Source organism: Mastigoproctus giganteus, chromosome 8, assembly GCF_048544385.1.
Source record: "Mastigoproctus giganteus isolate SK-2022 chromosome 8, ASM4854438v1, whole genome shotgun sequence".
NCBI classification, from domain to species: domain Eukaryota; kingdom Metazoa; phylum Arthropoda; class Arachnida; order Uropygi; family Thelyphonidae; genus Mastigoproctus; species Mastigoproctus giganteus.
The window spans coordinates 169338653-169365349 of record NC_143582.1 but is presented as its reverse complement, the minus strand read 5'-3'; the positions used below and the strand labels follow the sequence as shown (position 1 = coordinate 169365349).

Sequence of the window (26697 nt, the reverse complement as noted above, 5' to 3'; positions counted from 1 at the left end):
CATGGAAGACCAAAGTGGAACAGAACATCAGAGTTTCGCAAATTCTTTCCAAAATAAGAAATTGGCTGACTCCAACGAGATTTTAAAAGATGAACTTGAGTCGGAAATTAATGAAATACTTTTAACTATTTTTGCTAAAAAAGTTGAAAGCCTAGAAAATATGGACTGAGATAGTCTATGATCATCTCAGTACAATAGTACCAGAATAGAATCTGAAAGGGCATTTTCTGCCGCTAATCAAATATGTACCAAAATTAGATCCATTTTAAATGATTATACTATTGATTGCTTATGTTTCTTAAGGGCTCACTTTATTCGGACAGGTAGTGTGGATGCTTAAACATATCTAAACTTTGCAGAAATAATATGTATTTTTTTTTGTTTTTAGAATAACTGTATATTAATGGTCTTTTTCAGAATATTTATTATTGCAATAAAAGTTTATTTAAAACAAGAATTCAAGTAATTAAGTACTTGTTTTTTTCCTTACTTTATTGCACCTAATTGTCATCAAAATTTATTGAAAAAAAGTTTGTTTTTGGAATACTGGTATCCTGGTTTCATAAATTAAAAATACCAAAATACTGGTATTAAGATTTCGACTGGTATTGTAAGCCCTAATAACACCCAATATCCATACATTTACTGGATTCTCAAATTCCACAAAGACCCAACAGGGAAAAGGTTCATCACCACACGCAGGAACAGCTACAACAAAACATCTAGCAAAATAATGGAAACCAAATTAAATATAATTACCAGCAATCTCACAAACACAAAATTCACCTCCAATAACAGGCGGTACATTGAACATATTAGAAACAACCATATTAACAAAATGTACACGACTTCAAAAACTTGTTCACCACAATATCACACGACAATTTAATTTCTCGGAATATTACAAAGAATATCAAGATAAACTAGGATGTAAAAAACAGTACTGGATAGACCTTATCAACCTTAATGTGAAAAATAACTACATACAGATGAGTAATAGCATCTATGTGCAAATAAGAGGTGTGGCTATGGGTTCAAGTAGTTCTTGCTCCATAGCCAACCTCTATTTGCACTTTCATGAAAATAAGATTAAAGAACACATCACATACTACAGTTACATTGACGATGTCATCAACTATGCAGATTCCGACAACATGGCTAAGAAAATTTATCCCGAAGAACTGACAATAAAAAAAAATCAACACAGAAAGCAACCTATAAGCCACATACCTAGATAGTCAAATCACAATAACAAATGACTGCGTATACACCAGACACTCAAGATAAGAGACCAGTTTAGCTTCCCAGCTATTAAATTAACTAACTGGGAAACTAATTTAGCCAAAAATATACATGGAAATATGATCAGAAACCAAACCAACAGAATTATACACATACGCAATAACCTAGAAAACATGATGGAAGCTTTAATAAAACTGAAAAATACCCTCATAAAAAACAAAATACCTGACAATTACAGACACCATATAAACGTAGCGGCACAAGCTAAACTCAAACAGCAACCAACTAACATTAATCCTAGTAGTATCAAAGAAAAAAAAATCTTTTCCACAGAACATAAACGCTCCTATTAGAGCTGTAAATTGGCCTCCATTTGAACTCCAGGTTAATTGTGCATAGGCGAGGTTCGTCACCTATCCGCACAGTACCTGGATGTACAAAACCAAATTCCCACTAGCAGAGTTATTAACACCATGAATGTAAATACACTGGTCACCATCATTATGCAGATATATTGCATTCCACTAAAACAAAATTTATTTACAAACACGGAATATAACGAGAAACCACAGGGTTAAGATTCACAATGAAGGAGGCTGTATATATTTGTAAATAGTTATCCCCAAGGGCACATACAGGGCCATCATGACTTACAAAAACCGTTGTAACCGTTGCCGGTCCATGCCCTATGGATTAATTTTAACATGATTAATTTTAATATCTATCATTTCAATTTATTTCTATTATTTCTTATTTTAATATCTATAATGTCAATTTATTTCCATTTATTTCTCATTTTAGCTTAATTTAATGCATTAAACATAAATATAAAAATTGATATCATATTGTATCTGCTTCCTACAATAATAATATGTGCAAATATGACAGAAACTGATAAAAAAAAAATTGTTTGTAATTGGAAAATCGTTAAAACCTCAGTGTTTCAAAAACGTAAGGAAACTTCCTGTGGATTATCCTGCAAAAACAGAAAGGTTGGATGACTTCGGATATTTTTCGGCAATACGTAAATGATTGGAATAAGGAGCTATTCAAAAAGAAGAAAAATATTTGATTGTTAGTTGATAACTGTCCCAACACATCCCCAGATTCAAAATTTGTCCAACATTAAGCTAGTGTTTCTGCCTCCCAATGCAACATCAATTTTACAACCAATGGACATGGATGTAATCAAGAGTTTGAAAGGATTTTATAAAAGATTTCTAGTCTACATCTGATCAGTCAAAAGGAACAGAAACTTACCAAGTCTATATCAATATTGGATGCTATAAATTTATTGAATGATGTGTGGAACAACGTTACTTCAACAAACATATAGAATTGGCTCAAGAAATCGAAATTAAATACAAATGAAATTTCAATTGTAGACGAAGAAGATGGAAATGAAGAAAACAATTGAAATTCCATTGTAGACGAAGAAGATGGAAATGAAGAAAATAACTTACCATTATCCAAATGGCTGCTACGTAACAATGTTGTAGGTTTTAATACAGATAACACTGATGAATTTGTATGAGTCGATGACAACTTATTAACTAGTGGTCTTCCTACAGAGAGTGACATTTTAGATGCTGTGCTCAACAAAGATGATAATAACGATCGTTAACATGATGATTATGATATCATGACAACTGAGAGTGAATCAAAATCAATGCCGATAATTTCACAAGCTCCAGGTGCAATGGACACAATTAGTCAAAAATTTTATGAGGGAACTGAGGCAAGTAATGAGACTTCGAATGTGTTGAGTGTTTTAAGGGGAAACTTAAGAAATATCAAAGTGAAATCTTTAAAACAAACATCAATTTTAAGATTCATAAATAAAGACTAATTGAAATCATGTTCAGTATTAAGTGTATTGTAGTTTATACAAGCATATTAATACAAATAATATATAGGTATATACTTATATTATTTTTTTATCTCTAATATTTCTTTTGTTTTTTGAATCTACCTTTTTATCAAGTTATTGAGAATTTTGAAAAAATAGGAGGTAGATTTAACTCTTCATTGATATAAAGTGTTCATTGTTTAATGGCTCCAGGGGTTTCCCATCTCCCACTGATATAGAGAGTAATGGTTATAATGAAGAAATTTTATCCGTCCCTTGACGCTCATTATAACCAAGTTTGACTGTATTTTGATTTATTTTTTTCTGCTGTCCCCAACAAGGTTAAAGCCAAATCTTTTCAAATGAGTGACAACTGATGATGATGAGATCACTATACTGTCACAAAGAAACTCAATTATTTGGCTACTTAATTTGTTTGAATTAAATTAAGTTTTCTATATTGGTGATTTCCTTTTCATCTTTTTTTTTTTTTTTTTTTTTTTTCATAATATAAATTTTTACTATGTTTTCCCTATTATTTTTGAAATGAAAATATAAAAAAAAATTGCTTAATTTAAAAAAAAAATTACCAATATATTTTTTCTGATTCCTTAAAATTCTCCTGCATTTGTTCAGCAGTTATATCTTTAAAAGTTGGCAAATGCCTCACCAACTGAAAACTGAAAGAAAAAATTAAAAACCTTACTATTTTTTGAAGGGTAGGTACACCACCCTCCAAAAAAGTATCACAATACCAGTTTTTGCTATGCTTCCTGGATAAGCAACTAATTCAGACAGGCATGCATATAAGGATGGTATGAGCCATGTAAGATAGTTGTTTTCAACAGGGAATGCAGAGCCAAGCTGACCAATTTTGAGAAGGATGATACTGTCAGGAATCATATTGCTGGCTTGCTGATTCATGCAATCTCACAGCCTACACCATTCAAAGTCAACCATCAACAATGTTATCACAAAATTGAAGTGCAACATAGTTAATTAGCGAAGGACATTATGTGGCTGTTTTCCATGAAGATTAATTACTTTATTTAATAAACACTCTTATACACGTGAAGTTAACATTATAGTTTATTAAGCTTATAGCCCATTGTACACCTACACCACTATACATCTAAGGTGACATTTCAGGCGTCTTACCGATACCCATCACGAGACCATGTTATTAGGGGTAGAAAAATAGAAAGGGTTACAATTTGAATTACAGTAGAACTTCAATTATCAGTCAGGGTACAAGACCGAGACCATGACAAATAATTGAATAGACAGATAATAGAATACGTACATTAAAAATATTATACACACAAAGGAATGGGTCATCTAACCTGTTTATTTTATTACATAATACATAACCTAATGAAATTTAATTAAACTTTAATTATTATTATAACTAAAGTTTCTGTTTCACGATAAACAGAAATTGCTGCGCTATCTGCACTTAGCTTCTCACCTTGGATCGACAACTGTCGTATACCACGGCAAAACTTAAATTTGTCCACCATTCAACGCTAGCCTTGAATGAAGGATCTCTGCCTAGTTTTTTTTTTATTGATTTCAATGGCTTTTTAGATTATTACAGGTCTCAACAATGGAATTCCTTGGCTATGTTTTTGAACAAACCACTGAAATATTGCAGTATCCAATTGTTCATTTTTAACAAGCTTCATTGTTTTATGGCTTTTAACGTTACCGTCCTAATAACAAAGATCCTATATTGTCCTGGAGACAAGGAGCACAATACTGGATACAAAACAAGAGTACCTGGCTTTCTCCTGCTAAGCCCAAAAGCTCTTTGCAAGAAGACAAGTGCTCGCTCCAATGGAGCACAACTGAACCCTATACATGACAACCAGGAATAACAAATGACAAGAACTGACTTGACTAAACTGGACAGAACCTGGTCCCACGAGTGATATCCCAATGGGAACATCAATACCACTGAAGACCAACTGCAGCTTGCTGCTGGCCATTTTGGCTCTCAAACCATGCTCCCTTGCATGGTCCTATCTTTTCCCTTCTCCCCGGCAGGGGGAGGGGATGGCCTTTTCCATCCCCTCACCTCCTTGCCACTCCTCTCTTCGCCTGGTGGGGCATGGGCCTGCCCCACTGATTATCTGGGGTCACCTTCTCTATCGTCCCCATATTTCTGTATCTTCCTCCAGCCTTCTATCTCCCTCCCCCCACACTACCTAATACGCTAGTGTATACCCCACATAACTTGAAAATTTTAATGACTAAATTTAATTGCATTCACACTAAACTCATTTGGCCTTTCTACTCAATTTTCTTAACCCCCACCGAGCAAGAATTTTTATTTTATTTTATATTTATATATATATATATATTTTTTTTTTTTTTTTTTTTTTTGGTCCTAGCCACTGAAATTTAAGGAAATTAGGTGGCAGGACCTCCCAGAGTAAATATCTAAATACTAGTGTATCTGGTCTGCCTTCATGAGGCATAGTGTGGACAACGTTGGGACAACGTTAAATCTCTGGCCTTTACAGTGAACTGTCACACCCACAATGAAAGCAACGCAGAGATGGGGGGACCCCTGGTGTCGTTAGACACGAACACACTGTACACTATACCGTCAGTGGAAACCTGTGGCATTGACAGTGTTCTGTTTCACACCCACAATGCATACTACGCGGAGATGGGAGAAAACCCTGGTGCCACTTGACACTAACACTCTACCGTCAGTGGTTTCTATTTTTGACATATGGTTTTCAATTTTGTCTGCATCACATTTTATATCATTTACTGTTGTTCTTCCTATTTCATAAACCGAAGTTATACTTCAATGATTGATTATTTCAATTTTTTGTGATAATCCCAAAACTACTCACTTACATTGCTCTGTCATTTCAATGGGTTTATTAAATAAAAATTATTAAAATATGAAACTAGAGGTTAAAGTACAACAGTATACAGTGAGTTATAAACAAAGACTGAGTGAAACATGGTGCAAATATCAGAACGCATTATGGCGTAGTGGGGTTAAGTGAAGGTTAACAGAGACTGACGATAAATAGGGTGATGGACAATCAAAGTTCTGTTCTATATTACAATAATTACTGTTGTTCAAAGAAAGTGCATCACCCCTTAAAATCGTAATTGTAGTCGGAATAACTTAAGTATATGGCAATATTTTTTAAGACTGCATCAGATAAGATTGACATGCATAGGTAATGACGTAATATTGCATCAGCTGTTACTTTCAGCTATATAACCAAGAGTTGTAGTCATTTCTTGCTTGTGTCAGGATGGCGAGTTAGGTGCAGGAAGAGAGAGTGCTATTGTTGCTTTATGTGAGGAAGGATGTTCTTCCCGTCATATCGCTTATAGGGTGTCTGGTAATCAGTCAACAGTGAGTAGATTTCTTTTCAAACTCAAGAATACTGGTTCTGCTGATAGGAAAAAAGGAACCGGATGCAAACGAGCCTCTATGCCAAAACAGGACAGCATTTTGAAGTGCTTATGCCTTAAAAACTGTAAAGCTTCTTCGTCTGAGCTGAAAAGAGAATGGGAAGAATATACAGGAGTGGTAGCAAGTGCAGTAACTGTCAGAAAACGCCCCTTCAAAAATGGACTTGTAGCCTGTTGTCCTAAGAGCAAGACCATCCTCAGACAAAAAAAAAAAAAAAAAAAATGAAAAAGAGCCGATTAATTTGGTGTGAGGAGCATGCATGTCAAATGGACCCCTGAGCAGTGGAAGTCAGTTATTTTCTCGGATGAGAAGAAATTCAACCTGCATGGCTCTGATGGGAGGCATGATTCGCTGTAGACATGGTGGAGAATACCACCCAGACTGTATGGTGTCTACAGTGAAATTCCCTACCAGCCAAATGATATGGGGGGGGGGGGTGCATTTTGTATCGCGGAGTAGGTCACCTGCAGTTTATAAAAGGTTCTGTAAATGACAATGGATATCTGGCTATATTGGAAGGCAAATTACTGCCAACGATTAGAGACCATTTCAAACTGCCAAGTAACTGCATCTTTCAGGATGACTCTGCTCCTCATCATTTGGTGAAAAGTGTAAGTAGGCACTTCTGTAGTTACTCTAGTTTCATTCCTGCATTAGAGGTTCAACAGTAATGTGTTTATATTTGTTACAGGCAAAAAAAATTATTGGAAGAACAGTCAATTACAACTCTTAACTGGCCAGGAAACAGCCCGGACCTGAATCCTATAGAGAACATTTCGCATCGTGTGGAATCTGAAGTTGCCAGAAAGAACCCAAAGACCTTTTGTGAACTTCAGGAAGCCATAATCCGCGGTGTTTGAAACCATGAATTATCAGTTAATTATCTTCAGAAATTAATCTTGTCAATACCTCGATGGTGTGCTGCTGTCATCGGAGCCAGAGACGGTTCAACTAAATAATAGTTTGCACCTGGTGAACTTTCATTTTGTTTTCCATTTAAATGATAAACTGAAGCAAATTGAGGGCTTCCGGTAACATTTCAGCCATAATTGTTGTGTTTACCAAAACTGTTGTATAAAGGTTGCAAATGCTCAATTTGGAATATTTTGAGAGCACCTGTCAAATATTACTTAGCTTTGCCTTAACTATTAATAAATATCTTTTGTTTATATTTCTATTTGTGATCTAGTCATTAATGTAACATACCATCGTAACAAAAGGGTTAGAAATGTGAAATTCCTAGGTGATGCACTTTCTTTTCAGTGTAATAATTGTGAATAATTAAAGTATTTAAGTATTTCTAAGATAATCTAAAGTATTTAAGGTTAAATTTCCGTTTTGGTTACAATAGAAAAATAAGAAAATACATAGAGACAAAAAATACATAAAGATTAAATTCTTATCTGCTGACAGACTTTGGAGGAGATGAAGGAGAATGTAATCCTTCATCCTTAGAACATACAGAATTTGTAAAGAAGAAACCCTCCAACAAGAAACACAAAAAATAAGCAGACTTGCCTTGAAGAATAGATTTCCTCTACATGTTATCAACAGAATACATATTAGCATTAGTAGAGGCATTTGATGCAAGAAAGCAAGCTTATGCAGCATCAGCCAAAAAAAAATAAAAAATTAAAAAAAAAATAAATAAATAAAAAATAACCACTTCCACTTCACCCCTCTGTTCGTTCGAAATACCTGTCCAGCTGAGCCTTAAACTTATTTAGGCTATCAACTTCCACGACAAGGGATGGAAGTCGGTTCCACCTACCAATCACCCGCTGGCTAAAGGTAAATTTCCGCACATCTATCCTACATCTGTCTTTCCTCAATTTGAATTTATGCCCTCTCAGGTGATTATTCTGAGCAAGAGGAAGAATCCCATCAGCATTGAGCATGCTCAAACCATTCAAGGCTTTGTACACCTCTATCAGATCACCTCGCCGGTGCCTAGTCTCCAGACACTGTAATTTGCAAAATTTAAGCCTTTCATCGTAAGAGCACCCCTTTGTTCCATTCACTAATCTTGTTGCCCTTCTGTGTACTCATTCCAGCAGCTCTATATCCTTCTTGAAATGAGGCCTCCAGACCTGTATACAGTACTCAAGGTGTGGCCTAACCATTGCCTTATACAAGGGAATAATCACCTCCCTATCCCTGCTAGAAAAATTCCTATATATCATCGACGATACACCATGAGCTACTCTTGCAGCCCGTCTGCACTGCTCAGAAAACTTCATATCTGTCTGCACAACCACAACCAGGTCCCTTTTATTCTCTACCACTGTCAGTGTAGTACCACAGAGTTGATACGCTGCTCTGGGGTTGCTATTTCCCATATGTAGTACTTTACATTTGTCAATGTTAAACTTCATTTGCCACCTCTCAGCCCATCTGCTCAACCTTTCCAGATCCTGTTGCAGCAGCATAGTGTCAGTAGTGTCCTTGACAACCCTGCCAACCTTTGTATCATCTGCAAACTTGGACATTAAGCTTGATATACCATCATCAATATCATTTATAAATACAGAGAACAATAAAGGACCCAATACTGAACCCTGAGGGACTCCACTAATAACATTAGTCCACGATGAGCAGTGTCCATTGATTACCACTCTCTGTCTTCTCTCCCTCAACCACCCCTTTATCCATAGCAGCAATTTGCCTCCAATGCCACACTGCTCCAATTTGTGCAGCAGTCTTCCATGTGCAACAGTATCAAAAGCCTTTCTAAGATCCAAGTATATAATATCAAAGTTATTCCCTGCATCCAGTTCTTTTGTGACTGTATCATAGTATCCAATCAAATTGGTCAGGCAAGACTTCCCCTTAACAAAACCATGCTGTGTCTGAGCTATAACTGAAGTCTTGTCTAGATGATCCTGCAGTGCTTCCAAGATATCCAAGACTTTCATACAACCCCAACCCAGCAGGGATAAAAGAAACATCATGTGCAAACCTTACATATCAACAATAGCAAAAGAGGCAGGTAAATATGGAATCACTGCCTTTTTCAAGAGTTTGGCCTCCATTAAGCAGATCCTAAACAACAGCCCAATAACCCAAACAACCCTGGAGGTCCTACTTATAAAATAGACTGTAGGTGATGTACATACATAGGAGAATCGTACAGAAGACTCAACTGCAGAATCAAAGAACATAAAAAAGATGTACAGTATGGAAGAAGCCTAAAATCCGACACAGCCCTACATGCATTTCAATGAGGTGTTTGTTTCTTATTTGGTTTTTAGGAGCATTAGCAACTAAGGCCATATTGCTCCGGGGATATGCCGCGGTCATTCTCTGACCTTTCCGCATCCTTCGTATTTGGTGGTCACGGGCTCGAACCCCGGTCCAATCAAGAAGCATGTGCTATGCACTGCTGCTCCTGCCCACTTGGCTACGGAGGTGCCTCAATGAGGTGACACATGGGACTTCAACAATACTAGAATCCTCTCTACAGACAACCAGTACATCAGAAGAAAATTTAAAGACGCCTTCTTCATAAAAATGTTCGGAGCCTCATCAATTAACAGAAAACAAGAAATCAAACTCAATCGACAATATTTGAATTTTTAATTGTATTGGAGGGGAACCTACAATACAATTAAAAGGACTAGTTTTAGAACTTTTTTTTACAATATGACGAAAGAAAAGCTGGATATTTTTGTCAAACAACCTTCACCGAGGATGATTAATTCAGTCACACCGAGACCGAGAAAGCCCAACAATGTCCCTGCCCTCTTTAATCCAGACTGACTCAATCCCAGGTCTAAAAGATTGCTGGAAAAGTAGACAGTGAAAGTTTTAACAGGATAATGCTTCATGCCATGCTGTTAGTGCTGCTGGAGAATGGCTCATGGGCAAGAATGTACAAAGGTCGAAATGGCCAGTGCAGACTGTCTGGAACTGTGTCTGAAACCCATGGAACACCTGCATGATAAATTTGAATGTTGGGGACCAACACATTCCACAATGGCAGTTCAACTGGTAACTGTTCTGAAGGAGGAATAAAGGACTTTATCCGGGAGAGTGGAGTATGCCATACTGGCCACAGAAGGATATGCTACTGGACTGAAGAATGGCAATCACATCAATGTGAAACCAATATCTGTTTGTTTACTTTTTTGTGGAAAGTATACTCACATAAGGTAATTTATAATTGCAACCTTATGAGACTAATATTGGATTTCAGAATTATTTAATGTGCACTTACCTATCTGCGGTGTACTTCTAGAGCTAAGTGCAACATTATTTAAATGCCTTGGAACAGTTTCAGTTGCTAACCTCTTTGTCACAGTCATTTTTTTTGAAAAAGATGATGGCACAGAGAACGAATCTTTGAAGTTACCTGCACCACAGAAGTAACAGAAACACAAATTAACATTTTTATATAACAGCTTCTATATATAAAGAGGAGATAGATAATAACATAACTACAGACAAGTCTTTTAGCATCTTGGTATAAAATTTTTGCATGTACAATGCACGCTACTTATTGTTATCACGAATAGTGTTACTATTCGCATAATGTTATCACTTTTATGAAGTCTCGATAAAAAGCACACTGATATGTAGAAAAAATGTTGTTGAATCTAATCAGCACTTTGATTTATGTCATCACTTTTTTGCCTTATCATGGTTTTTGCATATGTAGTGGAAGGGATTATATAACATTTTGATTTATTTTCAAACACTGACATGTTGCATGACTTACTGCATTGCTTCACATGTTCATATAGTTGTGGGTGGACTACAGAAACAGTACATTGACAGTACTGTATCTGTAGTCCAACAAATCTGACATTTTACAGCACAGCATTAAAGCTTTTATAATTTATGATTTTAATATTTTCTTTATTTGTTTTTAATAGTTTGTATGGATTTCCAAAAATATTTAACAGTTTCATTTTTATTGATAACATTTTCAAAAAAGTAGTAGACAGTCAAATTAAAATATTTTATATTTCTTGATTTTAAGGTTTTCCTTCTCAATTTCTACCTTTTTTATGTACACATTTCCACTCTGCATCAATAAACAACAGCTTTATTCTTGATTCATTGGTTATTGTTATCAGTTTAACAGTCGTCAGGTTATTACAATAAGCAGTGTCCACTGTACTTTTAAAAAGAAATTAATCAGAAAATAGAACAGAAATTATTAGAAAACCAGGATGAATTTTAGCATTAGTAGAAGTACATGATGCAAGAAAGCAAGCTTATGCAGCATCAGCCAAAAAAAAAAAGCTTCCACTTCACCCCTCCGTTCATTCGAAATACTTGTCCAGTTGAGCCTTAAATTTATTTAGGCTATCAACTTCCACAACAAGGGATGGAAGTCTGTTCCACCAACCAAATACCCGCTGGCTAAAGGCAAATTTCCACACATCTATCCTACATCTGTCTTTCCTCAATTTGAATTTATGCCCTCTCAGGTGATTATTCTGAGCAAGAGGAAGAATCCCATCGGCATTGAGCATACTCAAACCATTCAACGCTTTATACACCTCTATCAGATCACCTCGCCGGTGCCTAGTCTCCACACACTGTAATTTGCAAAACTTAAGCCTTTCTTCGTAAGAGCAACCCTTTGTTCCATTAACTAATCTTGTTGCCCTTCTCTGTACTCGTTCCAGCAGCTCTACATCCTTCTTGAAATGAGGCCTCCAGACCTGTATACAGTACTCAAGGTGTGGTCTAACCATTGCATTATACAAGGGAATAATCACCTTCTTATCCCTGCTAGAAAATTTCCTGTATATCATTGACAAGACACCATGAGCTACTCTTGCAGCCCATCTGCACTGCTCAGAGAACTACATATCTGCCTGCACAATTACCCCCAGATCCTTTTCATTCTCTACCACTGTCAGTGTAGTACCACAGAGTTGATACGTTGCTCTGGGGTTGCTGTTTCCCATATGTCAATGTTAAACTTCATTTGCCACCTCTCAGCCCATCCTGCTCAACCTTTCCCGATCCTGTTGCAGCAGCATAGCATCAGTAGTTTCCTTAACAACCCTGCCAACCTTTGTATCATCTGCAAACTAGAAAACAATAATGGACCCAACGCTGAACCCTGAGAGACTCCACTAATAACATTAGTCCACGATGAGCAGTGTCCATTGATTACCAAGCAGTGTCCATTGATTAGGATTGAAATGGAGAGACTTTAACTAATTTTATTGAAGATAATATCCAATGCAGAATTCAGTTAAGTTAAATATTATAAAATAAAAAATAAAAAAATGAGAGAGAGAGAGAGAGAGAGAGAGAGAGAGAGAGAGAGAGAGAGAGAGAGAGAGAGAGAGAGAGAGAGAGAGCGATTAGCCTATATGATGATCTGAAGAAAACTCACCTAAAAAAAAAAAAAAAGAAAAAAAGTGGAACCATTTAAAACTAGTAAGGGCTGATTGAATAGATTTAAAATCCAGGGAGAAGCCGCAAGTGCAGATCAAGGAACCGAAACTTTCAAAAAATAACTTTTCATGATTTTAATTGGAATTTTAAGTTTAATTTTGATACGTAAGTAGTTACCACATAATTATATACATATGTAATGCAAAATATTTTAATATTAAATATTTTGACCGACATTCGAGCATCTTTTCACTACTGTTTATTATTGATTAGGAAATATCTTATGGCACCGACCGCAACTCACAAATACATGTTACCTTAGAATGCGGCGCTTGCTTAGCATGGATTCACTTAGCACTCTGTTTTTCCAGAACGAATTATCAGCGTTAAGCAGGGGTCACCTGTAATGTAAAAATAATTTTTTTGCATTCAGTCCCTTTGTTACTGCATCATAGTATCTACTGAGACTGGTCACACAATGTCACCTCTAATTGTTGTTGGCACAAGAGCTACTTTGGCCATATTGCACCTGTTCCTGTGGAGAGACACTGCACACATTAATAAAAAGAGTTTATATGAGCATAAATATATTAGTCTGTTTTAGATAGTGGAAAAACTCAAGTAAGTTGGAGTTGTCCCCAATAATATGTCTAATTTGAAGAGGTTCGTTTGAATTAGATAGGGACCGGAATGATGTGGTTCTGGCATACTGATAGTGAGTGGACTCTATAAAAATATGCTTTATGGAGAATCACAGTGGAAGCACAGTGGCGGATTATTTTCTCGCAATAAATACTGATATGTAAGATGGGTATGACTTATACGTGCTCTGGAATCCAACAAAATGTGACATTCTGCCTATTGTTATGAAATTCAGATATTTGAGTTCTTATTTGATTTATAAATAGATGTGGCGAGCGAGAATTGCTTTGGAGGGGTGTCACTGCACTCAAACAGTCTGTACAGATTATAGTCTTCAGAGTGAAATCATGAGCAAGTAAGGTCAAACCCATTTTAATGGCATAGAGTTCTGTGAAAATGCTGCATTCTTGTGGTAACGAAACAGAGACTGCTGATGTTGGTAGCACCACAGCACCTCACACAGCTGTGTCACTTTTGGAGCTGTCAGTAAAAATTTGTAGGGTGTCTGGGTTTGCCAAAGAGTAAACTGCATGTAGTTTCTGAATGGTTTCATTGTTCAGGGAGTGTTTCCCCCAACGTCGGAAGTAGACATCACACGAAGGTATACACACTTTCCATGCAGGTTGTACAGTTTCTCGGTCTTGATGTGAATTGGTCAACTGCATATTCCTCTGCTGAATCAGTTCTCATAGACTGATCCCTGTAGGTTTGTTTTCAAGAGGCTTATTTCTGAAAAGGTTTACCCATTGAGGATCATAGAGGTATGACCAGATAGGATGAGATGGAAGGCTATATATTTTAACCGCATAATTGAGGAGCAGCATCTTTCTCCGAAGGTGGAGTGGAGGTTTGTTGGCCTCTATATATAAGATTTGGACCGGCAAAGTCTTGAACGCCCCAAGAGCAATCCTGAGTATACTATGTTGTTTTGTGTTGAGACAGGCTAACAGTCTTTCGGGCAGAATCAAACAGGGGCACCATAATCTAATCGAGATCTGATTAAGGCCCAGTATAGGAGGAGTAGAGTATAGTGATCAGCTCCCCATGTCATAGATGAGATGACTTTAAGTATATTCAGCTTTTTCATACAGACAGTTCGTGTTTGTAGTATGTGTTTCTGGAATGTCAGTTTTATGTCAAGGGTCATGCCAAGAATCGGATACTGCTGGTAATTGGTATCAGTTGATTTCCCAATAATAATTCAGGTTCTGGATGTAGTTGGTGTTTTTTAACAAAAGTGAATGGCTGCAGTTTTGGTTGCCAACAGATGATAACCATTACTTGAAGTCCATGACACTATTTTGTTTATTGTAAGCTGCAGATGTCGTTCAATGGAACGCATATTCTGTGAATGGCAAGATATTGCAAGATCATCAGCATAAAGATAGATTTCTTTGTTCCCCAAAATGTTCTGTGCTAAATTGTTTATACTAAGAGCAAAGAGTGTAGCACTGAGTACCGATCCCTGTGGTATGCCTTCTCTTTGGATAAGAGCTTGCGAAACAGCATTATGATACCTCACTTGAAAAGTTCTGTTTTTAAGGTAATACTATGATCATTGGGAGTCGACCTCTGAGTCCTATGGCATACAGGTCTTGCAGGATACCATAGCGCCAGGTGGTATCAAAGGATTTTTCAATATCCAGGCACACCATGACAAGATATTCTTTTCGAATAAAGGCATTCCATATGTTACACTCAGCTTTCACCATAAGGTCTAATGTGGATCAATTTTTGCAGAAGTTGTATTGATTACAACTGATGACTGAGTGGGATTCTATGTACCATACAAGTCTATTGTGTACCATCTTTTCCCAATGTCTTGCCCAAGCAGCTGGTAAGGGATATTGGTCTACAGTTGCATGGATTCGTCTGATCTTTTCCAGGTTTTGGAAAAGCTAGCACTGTTGAATGACACCATGAGTGAGGATAGTAGCTTTCAGAGAAGATCCGATTCAGAAAAAGCAATAGGGAATTTAATGCCTTTTTGTCTAGGTGTTGCAACATGAGGTAATAAAGACTATCAGGTCCTGATGCGCCATTTGTTGATTTGTTTAGAGCATCCTGTAGCTCCAACATTTAAAGGGTTGATTATATGAGAGTGCTATTCTTGTGCTAAAATTTAATTTGCTTTGCTCAGTCCTTTTATGTTGCTGAAAAGATGGTTCATATGTAGCTATATCTGAGATTTTGGCAAAGTTCTCTACCAGAGCATTAGCTATTTCAACTGGAGATAAGTCTTGTTCATTCCATCTCAGTATTGGACAGGATGCTGGGAGAAATCTACCATTCAATTTTTTTATTTTATTTCAGATTATTCTGCTGTTTGTGTTCTTCGTTATAGTAGAGGCAAACTGGATCCAAGCATCTTTTTTTGCCTTTTTTCTTACAAATCACACTTTTGCTTTCAGTTTTTTGAAATTTATAAGGTTCTCAGTAGTTAGGTGTTTACAAAACACGTTCCATGCCATTTTTCTCTTTTTTTGGCAAATTGGCACACATCACTCCACCAAAGATTGGCATGTTTAAATGAACCAGTATGGATTTTTGGTATGGCCTTGGTTGTGGCATTTAGAATCTGAGTTGTGATGTGCTGTGTGGCATCATCAATGGATTGGAATTTGATAACTTCATCATTGAATGAGATACTTGAAGCAAATAATTTCCAATTGGCCTTGGAAAATTTCCATTTTAAGCGGGAATTATTTGCTTGAGGGATTCTAGTTGTTTGGATTTCACAAATTATCGAATAATGGTCACTTTTTAGTGGATTGTCCAGAATTGTCCAGCGGATGAGTAGATACAATGTTGGAGAGCAGATTGTTAGGTCTATAACTGTAGTTGTTCTAGTTGAGAAATGAATGTAAGTATCAGCAACAGTATTCAACAGTGTTAGATTATGTTTATCAAACAGCGATTTCAGAACTTTTCCTCGTCTGTCTGCACGTGGGGAGCCCCCAGATTGGGTGGTGTGCATTGAAATCTCCAAATAAACAAAATGGAGGGATCTGTAGCAGAAGTTCTTCTAGGTCATTATAAGTATATTCTTTGTTTGGTGATAGATAGACTGAAACTACTGTTAATATGATTCCTAAGGAGACACGTACTGCTACTGCTTCTAAGGAATTTTGCAGTGGAATGTGTTTAGTAGGGACTCTTTTGAGTTTACTAGAATGGCCACACCTCCACATACAGTGGTATTGTTATTTCTATTATGCTAGTATATGGTATAGTTCTTGATTTTTGGAATTACTTGCAGTGGTAGATTAGTTTCTTGTAAACATATGCTTACCAGACTATACTGTTGGATTAAGTCATGGATATCATCGATGTTGCTATGCAGCCTCTACAGTTCCAATGTATGATGTGATCCATTATTTGTTTTTAGCAGTTGGGTTTGATTCAGTCTGCTTTTTGGGTCCAGTCTGTTTTTGTCTCCCCAATTTTATTCTTTCTTTTTTTGAGGAGATAGGGTGCACTGTGTTTGTGTCGTCTTCTGAGTACAGATCTAAGATTGGCTCATGCGGGGTGATGTTTTCATCTGTATCCATATTTGTTACATTTTGCTGACTTTTTTGCATTGGGACTGCTGTTTTAGTTTTTATGGTTTCTGAGGAAGATTGCAAAGTAGTTGGCGGTACTGTAATTGGTGTGTTGTTAGCACTATCTACTGCATGCTATTCCTTAGATTGCTGTGAGGATGAGAGTATTTCCCAAGCCCAGTCTGCTATAGTCATGGATGGAGGTACTGATACGTCAGTTTGAGTGGTTGCTGACTGGTATTTCTTTGTTGCTGCTGCTGCGTAGGTGTGTTTAGGTGTAGTAAGCGTAATTTGCTTCTTTGCCTCTTGGTAAGTTACTTTCCACTCTACTTTGTATTTTTGGATCTTTTTTTCCTGTTTTCCACAGTTCACACGACTTTGAATAAGCGGGGTGTTGGCCTTGACAGTTTGGACAATGTGGTGTTTCAGCATCACATTCCGTTTGTGCATGGGATTTTGAACCATAGTTTGGGCACACATGCACCCCCCCCCTCAACAGATGGTCCGAGAGTGCCCAAACTTTTAACACTTATAACATGATGGGATTAGGAATGTAGGGTCTTATATGGCAATTGAGATAGCTGGCTTTAACATTCAATGGTAAATTTGGTGTGCCAAACGTCAGGATGATGTTCCACGTGGGGAACAAGTTGACCACCTTTTTTGATCATAATCCGCTTAGCATGTGTGACTTTTTGTTCTTTTAATTCTTGGACTAATTCATCTTCTGTGACACTGATCAAATCCCACTCAGTGATGACCCCTTTGTAAACATGGAGCAGTCCGCAGTCGAACAGACTGCGGACTGCTCTGTGTCAGTCCGCAGTCTTTTCGACTGTGATGTGTCACGGTCATTATCGTTTGATTTAGGACATGGTGGCATCGAGGCTCAATTGGAGGGAAATTGTCAAATTCCATGTTTGCTCCTTTTCGCCCCGGGAGAGGGACTTTCTTCTCCCAGGTTACCGGCCCCGCCACGTGGAGGCAGGAGCGGTACCACCAGTGACCAAGCGGTTGTAAAGATTAGTAGCTTGTTAGCAATTAATATATATAATCTGAAAAAAGAAAGATAGTTTTCCTTTCTTGGTTCTTACTTTAACACTTGAAGCACAGAACCACTTTAGATAAACAAAATAGAAAATAACACTAGAAAGAAAATTAAACTTTGTTGCTCAGAAAGAGCACACTGTACATCTCAGAGAAAATTGCTTGTCACTCGGGGCCAATGTCACCTAATAAATCCAAGATCCTGTCTATATGGTTCTGCATTACTTCTTTAACTAGTGGCTACATTATTTTCCCTGAAACAGAAGTCAAGATAACAGGTATGTAATTACTCATGTTACCCTTTGTGATTTGGGGATACATTCACAAATCTCCAGCCCATAGTGAACTCCCGTGAATCCACCAAAAATGCTCTTGTAATTATTGTCATGCTTTCATAAGCAAGGTGTTGGGAATTTTAAGCCCTGCAAGTGTTGTCACGGAACAAGTAAATACATGGGCTGTATTAGGGTAACTAAGAGTAACAGGTGCACATATACTTGCATGGATGCTAACACTAAGAGCACTGTAAATAAATTTGATGACTTTGAAGTACTGATTAAGTCATCAAATGTAGACACTGAAGCGATACTGGAGACGTGGTGTACTCCATAAGCAATGCCGAATTTAAATATGGAGAGTACAATGTAAGGACAGAACAGAAGGGAATGGGTTAAGCAAGTATATTAAATCAAAGGAAGTGCATACAGTTGACATGGGTGGCCAGTGCAATAGTCAGTCTGGTGTGATAAGTAAATACATGGGTTGTATTAGGGTAACTAAGAGAAACAACAGGTGCACATATACTCCCAATTTTGTTTTCTCAGAACAAGCACTGCAAAAACAAAACTGAGAGTAGAAGCGTATTACAGGCCTAATGATTGTGATGAGCATGCCAAATAAATATACACAGAAATAAAGTAGGCCAGTAAATCAGTATGTCTTATAATGAGGGATTTTAACCTTCCAGATGTAGATTGGAATTTGTGGGTTTGTCACTCACACACTAGAAAGACTTTTGTAGATTTATTGGATGACTGTTTTCTACAGCAGCATGTTAGAGAGGCAACAAGAGGAAGCAGTACTCTTGATCTGGATATAAGCAGTGATTCTTTATGCAGTAAAGATCAGCAGGCAAAAGATGCACTGGGTGGCAATGAACACAGTGAACTGATGCGGAATTTACTTAAAGACGTGACTACTGTCAAGGGAACGACTATTGCTTTCATAAAGATGACTACGATGACCTCAGACAGTTTTTCAATTCTGTGCAGTGTGACCAACTGATGATATTACCAACAGCAAATTATAATTGGGAAACATTCAAACAAATAATCAGAGAAACTATTAGGATTTTCATACCAACTAAGAAATGCCATTACAGGCCTTGACCTAAATGGATGGCAGATGAAATGATGAGACTTGTGGCTGAGAAGAAAAATCCACGGGATTCACATAAATTTTCTGGTATAGAGGCTTGTGTTAGATATAAACTACACTGCCCGACAAAAATTTTTTCACAAATATTTTATTTTGAACAGTGAAGAGAATATTTGATATAATAGGCATCCTAGCATGCAAATTCCAAGTATCCAATAGAAATTGATCTACCATCTTATAGAGCCAGACATTGTACAAATTATTCATGCCTATATCACAACATGGGTTGCAAATACATCTCCAGAACTCAGGATAGCAAGTCACCATTATTCTCTGAGATGGTGGGCAGTTGGATAACATGAAGCTGAGCAGTTGTAGGCAGAGGTGGCACGTTGGCTTAATGTGTCATGCAGTGTCATCTTGGCAGTATGGAAGCAGTTACAGGAGACAGAAACCATTTCAAGAAGAGATGGCCAAGGCACTTGAAGGCTACATCAAGCAGAACAGGCCGCTATCTGGCTCTAACAGAAGCTGTACTCTACAATGTCCTGTCCTCAACTGTCTCTTGAAGCTGATGTGGCCATGGGTGAAAATATTTCAAACCAGACTGTTAAGTAGGCTCAATTCAGGTGTACTCAAGGAAGCCAGTGAGTTTGTAATCCAATAACCCCAAACCACTGCAGAGCTTATCGAAACTGGTGCCACAAACATGTGATGAGGAGCCACGAAAAATGGGGTACAGTTCTGTTCTCTGATGAGTCCCGTTTTAGCCTACAAAACAAACAGATTCTGGACATTATTTCATCTGGACACAACAAGGAATACGATACCATCCCTCCAACATCAGAGAAAGGGACCCTTACAGTGGAGGGCAGTGTCCTAGTGTGGGGGGGATGGAATAATGATCACTGGCCACACCCCTCCATATTTTTGATAGGGTTACCATAATTGTGTAGAGGTAGCCAGAACAGATCCTCGAATGTGCAACATTTTAAGGGTGCAGCTTTTTTTTTTAATTTAAACCCTAAACACGACAGGCATTAGAACCTATAGTACTTAGTACCATGCTTGGGTTGGAGGTTGAGAAGACGAAAGAAGATATTTGTTGACATTGCACTTGAACTTCTGTAGACTGTAAATTTCAGGAAATACCTATGAAGGAAGGTTGTTCCAGAAAACGGCAGTTGAATGAATAAACGAGGAAGATGAAAATTTGGTTCTGTGAGTTTGAAGCTGGACAGTAAATAGATGTTGGCTGGTGGCAGCATGCGTTCGGACTGTTTTGAAAGAGAGAGAGCGGGAATTATAGAAGCCAATCAGAAGAAGGGTGCCTACGGAAATATCTGTAGAAGAGGCATGCAGCAGAAACAGTACTTCTATAAGACAGCAAGTGGAGAGACTCTGTTAGAGATGAATCATTAATTAACCTAACTGCCTTCTTCTGAATGGAATCAAGAAGTCTGAGACAGGTTTTGGGGGCACAACCCCAGATGTGGTAACAATATTCCATGGTAGGGCAGATTTGCGATTTGCACTGAGTGAACAGCTGTTTGGAAGAAAAGTAACGCTGAGAGCGAAGGAGAAAAGAAAACCAAGTTTTTTAGATGCAGACGAAGCAATATTTGTAATGTGCTTGTGCCAAGAGAGATTAGAAGTCAGGGTAATTCCCAAAAGAGATATATCATTTTGCCTTAAAAATCGGAGTGTCACCAAAGATAAGCATAGGAGCAGAAGAATCCTTTTTGTGAGATATAAGACAAGACTGACTTTTAGAAGGATTGAAACCAACTAAGTTGTCTTTGCCCCAGTGGAGAATTACCTGGAGATCGGCATTTAAGGAATTGGTAGCAGATTTTTGAGAAGTTGAAGCTGATTGAGCAGGGCAAGATTTCTCAAAATGGAAAGTGGAATGCAATGTGCTATCATCGGCAAAACTATCGATAGGATTTCCAGTCTATGGAAGGTCATTAATATACAAGAGGAAAAGAGTGGAAGAAAGTTATGTTGTTATTTGGTTTTTAAGAGCATTAGCAACTAAGGCCATATTGCTCCGTGGATATGCAGTGGTCTTTCCCTGACCTTTCCGCAACCTCCGTATTTTGTGGGCACGATTAGACCGGGCTTGAACCCCGGTCTAATCGAGAAGCGTGTGCTACGCATTACTGCTCCTGCCCACCAAGGCGGCGTGGGAGGAAAGAACTGAACATTGGGGGACACTGGCATTAGTGGAGAAATTAGAAGACAGAGAGCCATCTACCATCACCCTCAGTGAGCGATCAGAAAGAAAACTGGATAACCAATTACAAAAAAAAAAAAAAAAAACAGTCGGCAAACCATAAGATGGAAACTTGTTTAGAAGGCCTTTATGCCAAACACGATCGAAAGGGTTTGAGATGTCAAGAGCTTGTGTTTCACCGAACGTTTCCACTGAGTTAGTCCATAAATGGGTAACAAGCCAGAATATCACCAGTGGATGAACACTGACAGAATCCATACTGGTGATCGTTGATCAGACTGAAGGTTTCTAGGTAGTTTAAGATTTGGTGGTTAATTAATCTCTCCATTACTTTAGAAAGAGTAGAAGTAATTGCAATGGGATAATAATTGGATGGGAGGGATTTGTCACCCTTTTTAGGAACTGGCTGGATATGAGCAAATTTCCAAGCAGAAGGAAAAACACCTTTGGAATAAGAAAGTGAAAAAAGGTAGCAAAGAACATGAGTAAGTTCAGGAGCACAGGTTTTGAAAATCCTTCTGACATCCTTTTGATGGAAGCCCACAGGAGGCATTGAATGGAGAACGTTGGGAATGGTGGGAGGTGCTTTACCAAGATCACTAATACACTAGTTGGAGGAAAAATGGGATGCAAAGCAGGTCAGCTTTATCCTTGGCTGAAGTGACAACAGAACCATCTGGTTTGGACAGAGGTGGGATCAGAGATGAGCAAAAGTTGCGGCCAATAGCTTTCGCAAGAGATTAGAATGCTCGGCTACCATTAGGGCAAGAAGCAGTTTTCTACTCTTAGCCTGTTAAAACTCTAGTTTGGACTGATTAATAACTGCTTTACAATTGTTGGAGGCTTTGGTGTAGGCAGAAAATGAAACTAAAGAATTAGAAACAAGCCAATGACAATATGCACCGTTCTTCTCTTGAACAGCCTTAGCACATTTATTGGAAAACCAAGGTTTAGATAAAGGACGAGATTTTAAAGTGGAGTGTGGGATAAAGGATTCCATTCCTGCAAGAATAATTTCACTGACACGATCTGAGCAAATGTTGACATCAGAAGTTTTGAAACAATCCGACTAAGGAAAAGAAATCTCGCAGGTCATCCCATTTTGCATTCTTGTAATGCCAAACAACACGAGGTTGGGAATAGCCATGAGATAAAGGTTCCATTGGAGAAGAGACAATCACCGAGTTGTGATCTGAAGTGCCTAAAGGACCTCTCACTTCCACCATGTACTTAGAAGGGTTATTTGTGAGAAAAAGATCAAGCATGTTGGCTGTATAGTTAGGATTGTCTGGTATTCTTGTAAGTAAATGAACAATCTGTGCAAGGTCATTAGTAATTGCAAAAGGCTCAGCATCTCGACCAGCTGGGTCGGTGTGACTAGAAAACGGAAGCCAGCTGGAGTTGTGAACATTAAAATCACCAAGGAAAATTACCTCACTGTTAGGAAAGTTGGACAGGAGAAATTCAAGTTGCAAAGAGAGGAGGGCTCCAAGTGATTAGTGGAGCTGGGAGAATGGTAGAGAGAACAGATGAATTTGACACAATGAGGTACAGAGATTTTAAGCCAGAGAAGATTGAAAAGAGGAGATTCCAAATTACCAAGTCTCTGACAGGGAATATCGGAACGGACATATGCACAAGTACCACCTTTGAGTCAAAAGGAATCATACAGCGAATAATTTGGGCAACTGAGATGAGCAGTAGTTGAATCAACTGATAACTGAGATTCTGTCAGAAAAAGTACATGGGGTTTGGCAGACTGCAAGTGGAAATGGACATCGGTGAGATTAGAATTCAGACCACGTATATTTGTAAAATGAATTAGGAAGTGTTTGGGAGGTTTAGATCTTTTCACAGATAAGCTTACTCTATTAGTTTGACAATTCATGGTGTATTCAATGGTAAGAAAAAGTGGGCGGGACATACTGTATGAAGTAATGAAATTTTTGGATATGGCGTACATGTGGTGAGAATATACCCAGATCCTCGACATAACGTGGCCTCGAGAATGCTCCGCATACACACTGTCGGACTCTCTCCAGTCACTATCTGGCAGAGTAGAGGTAGCAAGATTATACACTAGCTGATCTGGAAGCCTCCTAGAGAGTTACCAATAGGTTTCGGTCAGCTGTACTAACTAGCGGCCAGCCTCGAAATGTAAGGAATATTGGATCTCGCTACGACGTTCATCATAACCTCAGAAGTCATCAATCATACTGCATGATGGAAGAGATGGGGAAGGGTTGACCGGAACTTAGCTCTGGCGATTAAACATGGGTTCCACCACTTCAATCCTCCAATAAGCAAAGTGGTGGTATTGCACCGGTTGATGAGAGTCATCTACCACCTAGTACTGCCTGGTAACACAGAGGGGCGGCATTCCTCCATGTGGTGTGGGCACCACACCTCGAACCCTACTTACATTGGTTCACACCTGGGTGGTCAACCACCATGTGCTTGAGTATGGAGGTTATACCCAGGATTACTAACAGTCCCACCATCGTGAAGGTAGAAGCAAAGGATTTGGCTATCACAGACCGTCCGGACTTTGCCGAAATTGGGTCAACTTGAACTGAGTGGCACCCGAATATCAGTTCCATCAGTGTTTTAGACTCCCAGGTACTAAGTACAGTCTGTCCTCGTATAGCACGATAGTTGCGTTCCTAGAAACCCTCGTGCAATGCAAAATCGTGCAATATAAACAACAGGCCCTATGGGAAAAGTAGGGTTAGGTGCCGACCACCCAAGATTGAACACACATTTGGAACCAAAACATTACCAAACACAATAAATAATCGAGTAATTTTAATCGTTATAAAATACTTACGTATTTTATAACGATTAAAAGAGAACATATTATGATATCTACATTCTGATAAATTATACACAGTCCTTCTAATGCAATTACCAGACATGATGAAGCCAAAGGGAATGTGAATGTATAGAAGGAAAAAACTTAGGATAAAGCAGTCAGAGGTTGCAACCTTTATTAGGCAGTGAAGAATCCTTAGAGGATAGCTGGCTTCTCTTTTCTGTTACACTAAGCTGTGGAGAGCACAGAAAGGCTAGTAATGTGATCTATCCTTATTTAAACTGTTAAGGTTTCCTGGCTGTAGAACTCATCTAGCAGTCATGTTAGCCACGTAAATAATTAGGTGGCCAACAATGACGGCTAGCTGTGATGATTTCTTTTATATATGCTCTTGCTAAATAGTTTATGCATATGGTTTTTAAGGTGTTTATTTTAAATTCTTTTGGGAAACTCGAGTATAGTGTGATAAGGTACATCAGGTTTGACTATTTATAATAATGGAAAGGTAATATTTATGCTAAATTTACAATAATTCTGTTTTGGCCGTTAGAGCATTCTTTGTTCTAACTGTCAATTCTAGCTGCCTATTCGTTAGCATAGCACTGGTATTTGAAAGTTTGAAAAGCTGCTTTTTAAATTCTACAAGTTATGGATGCAGAGGGCTTTAATTAGGTGGAGGAGTTTGTCACATTGATTAGTTGTATCTAATTTGGGACAAAATATCACCTTATCAGAAAAGATATAGATTTTTAAAGACTGAGTTTTAATTAGTAAAGGCCTATACTGCCATATAATAGCACCACTGCTGGAGAAAGACATGGTGACCTACTCCAGTATTTTTTACTGGAAAATTTTATGAACGAGCTTAAGAATCTCGGAAACATCACAGGAAGCCAAGGTCAGCAAGCTACGATTGATGTATTTCGGTTACATAATGCATTCCAATTTATTGGAAAAATCGATAATGCTCGGATAGGTCAGTGTAATAAGGAGAAGAGGTCAGCAAAGAACACGCTGGCTCGACACCATCAAGAGCAATACTGGTATGAGCATGAAGGACTTGAAGAAGCTGTTGAAGACCGAACAGCATGGAGGCAGCTCTCCCATAAAGTCTCTGAAAGTCAGCTGTGATTGAACTGATGAAAACAACAAACAATAATGTTATTATTATACAAATAATAACAAAACTATACAAATATATACAAAAAACTAAAAGATTTTCAAAATACTAAAATATTTACAATCATACCTCTCCTATATTGGAACGATGCGTTCCTTCATCGGCTGACATTAATATACAAAAAAAAAAAAAAAAACACATTACAATGGAACGTCAAATGATGCCGGGCATGGTCATGTGTTGGGCAGTGAAGCACGTGTACAAGGTTGGCGAACATTAAATGGAAGGAACACAAATGGGTTACTGGGCAGAATCAGACACTTGCTGTTGACAATGTGGAGCACATACGTGGGATGCATGCCAACATTCATTGCATTGCAAGACAACTGCCTCCATAACGTTCACCAACCTCATGCATGTGCTTCACTGTCTAATACATGTGACCACTCCCGGTATCATTTGATGTTCCATTGTAACATTTCTTGTACATTAATGTCAGCTGATGAGGGGACCCATCATCCTGATATAGTTTATATATTTGTAAATATTTTAAATATTTGTATAGTTATTTTAGTCCTCCTCTTTTGGATGCAACAATATTCCTCATGAATTATGGAACTGGAAGCAGAAGGCCTTTTCCTAAGTTACCTATGTAAATGAAGGTAAATAATTACATACTGATATTTATTCGAACTTGAGAATGCCGTGTGGTGGGCAATGGGAGAAGAGGGATGCGGGTCATGTGGTACAAGTGGGCGGGGCAATTATGTCACTACAAATGCACAGGTAAATGATTACATAGGTCATTTCTTGATTAGATATCGATCAGTGCATTCCAGTAACTTTCTTGATAGTGTCTTTTACGTAGAAAAGATTTGACTTACTCCGTCTTACCTCTACATTTCATGTAGAAAAGCGTGTGCATGGGGTTGCCTAGCTGTGGGCGAAGCCCCCCAGTAATTTGATTATTATTCTTTTGTATATGAAAGCTTCCATAAAGTCTGTCCTCTTTTGATGGTGGG

General features: G+C 38.0%; 1 protein-coding gene across 1 annotated transcript in view; it reads right to left on the bottom strand.

Annotated features, from left to right (window-relative positions):
- Nup98-96 (nuclear pore complex protein Nup98-96) overlaps positions 1 to 26697 on the bottom strand; it is a 770989-nt gene that overhangs the window by 310659 nt on the left and 433633 nt on the right. Inside the window, exon 23 of the mRNA XM_090379042.1 lies at positions 10756 to 10890. Within this exon, the coding sequence (XP_090235168.1) occupies positions 10756 to 10890 (135 nt within the window). The remainder of the gene's footprint in view (positions 1 to 10755; positions 10891 to 26697) is intronic.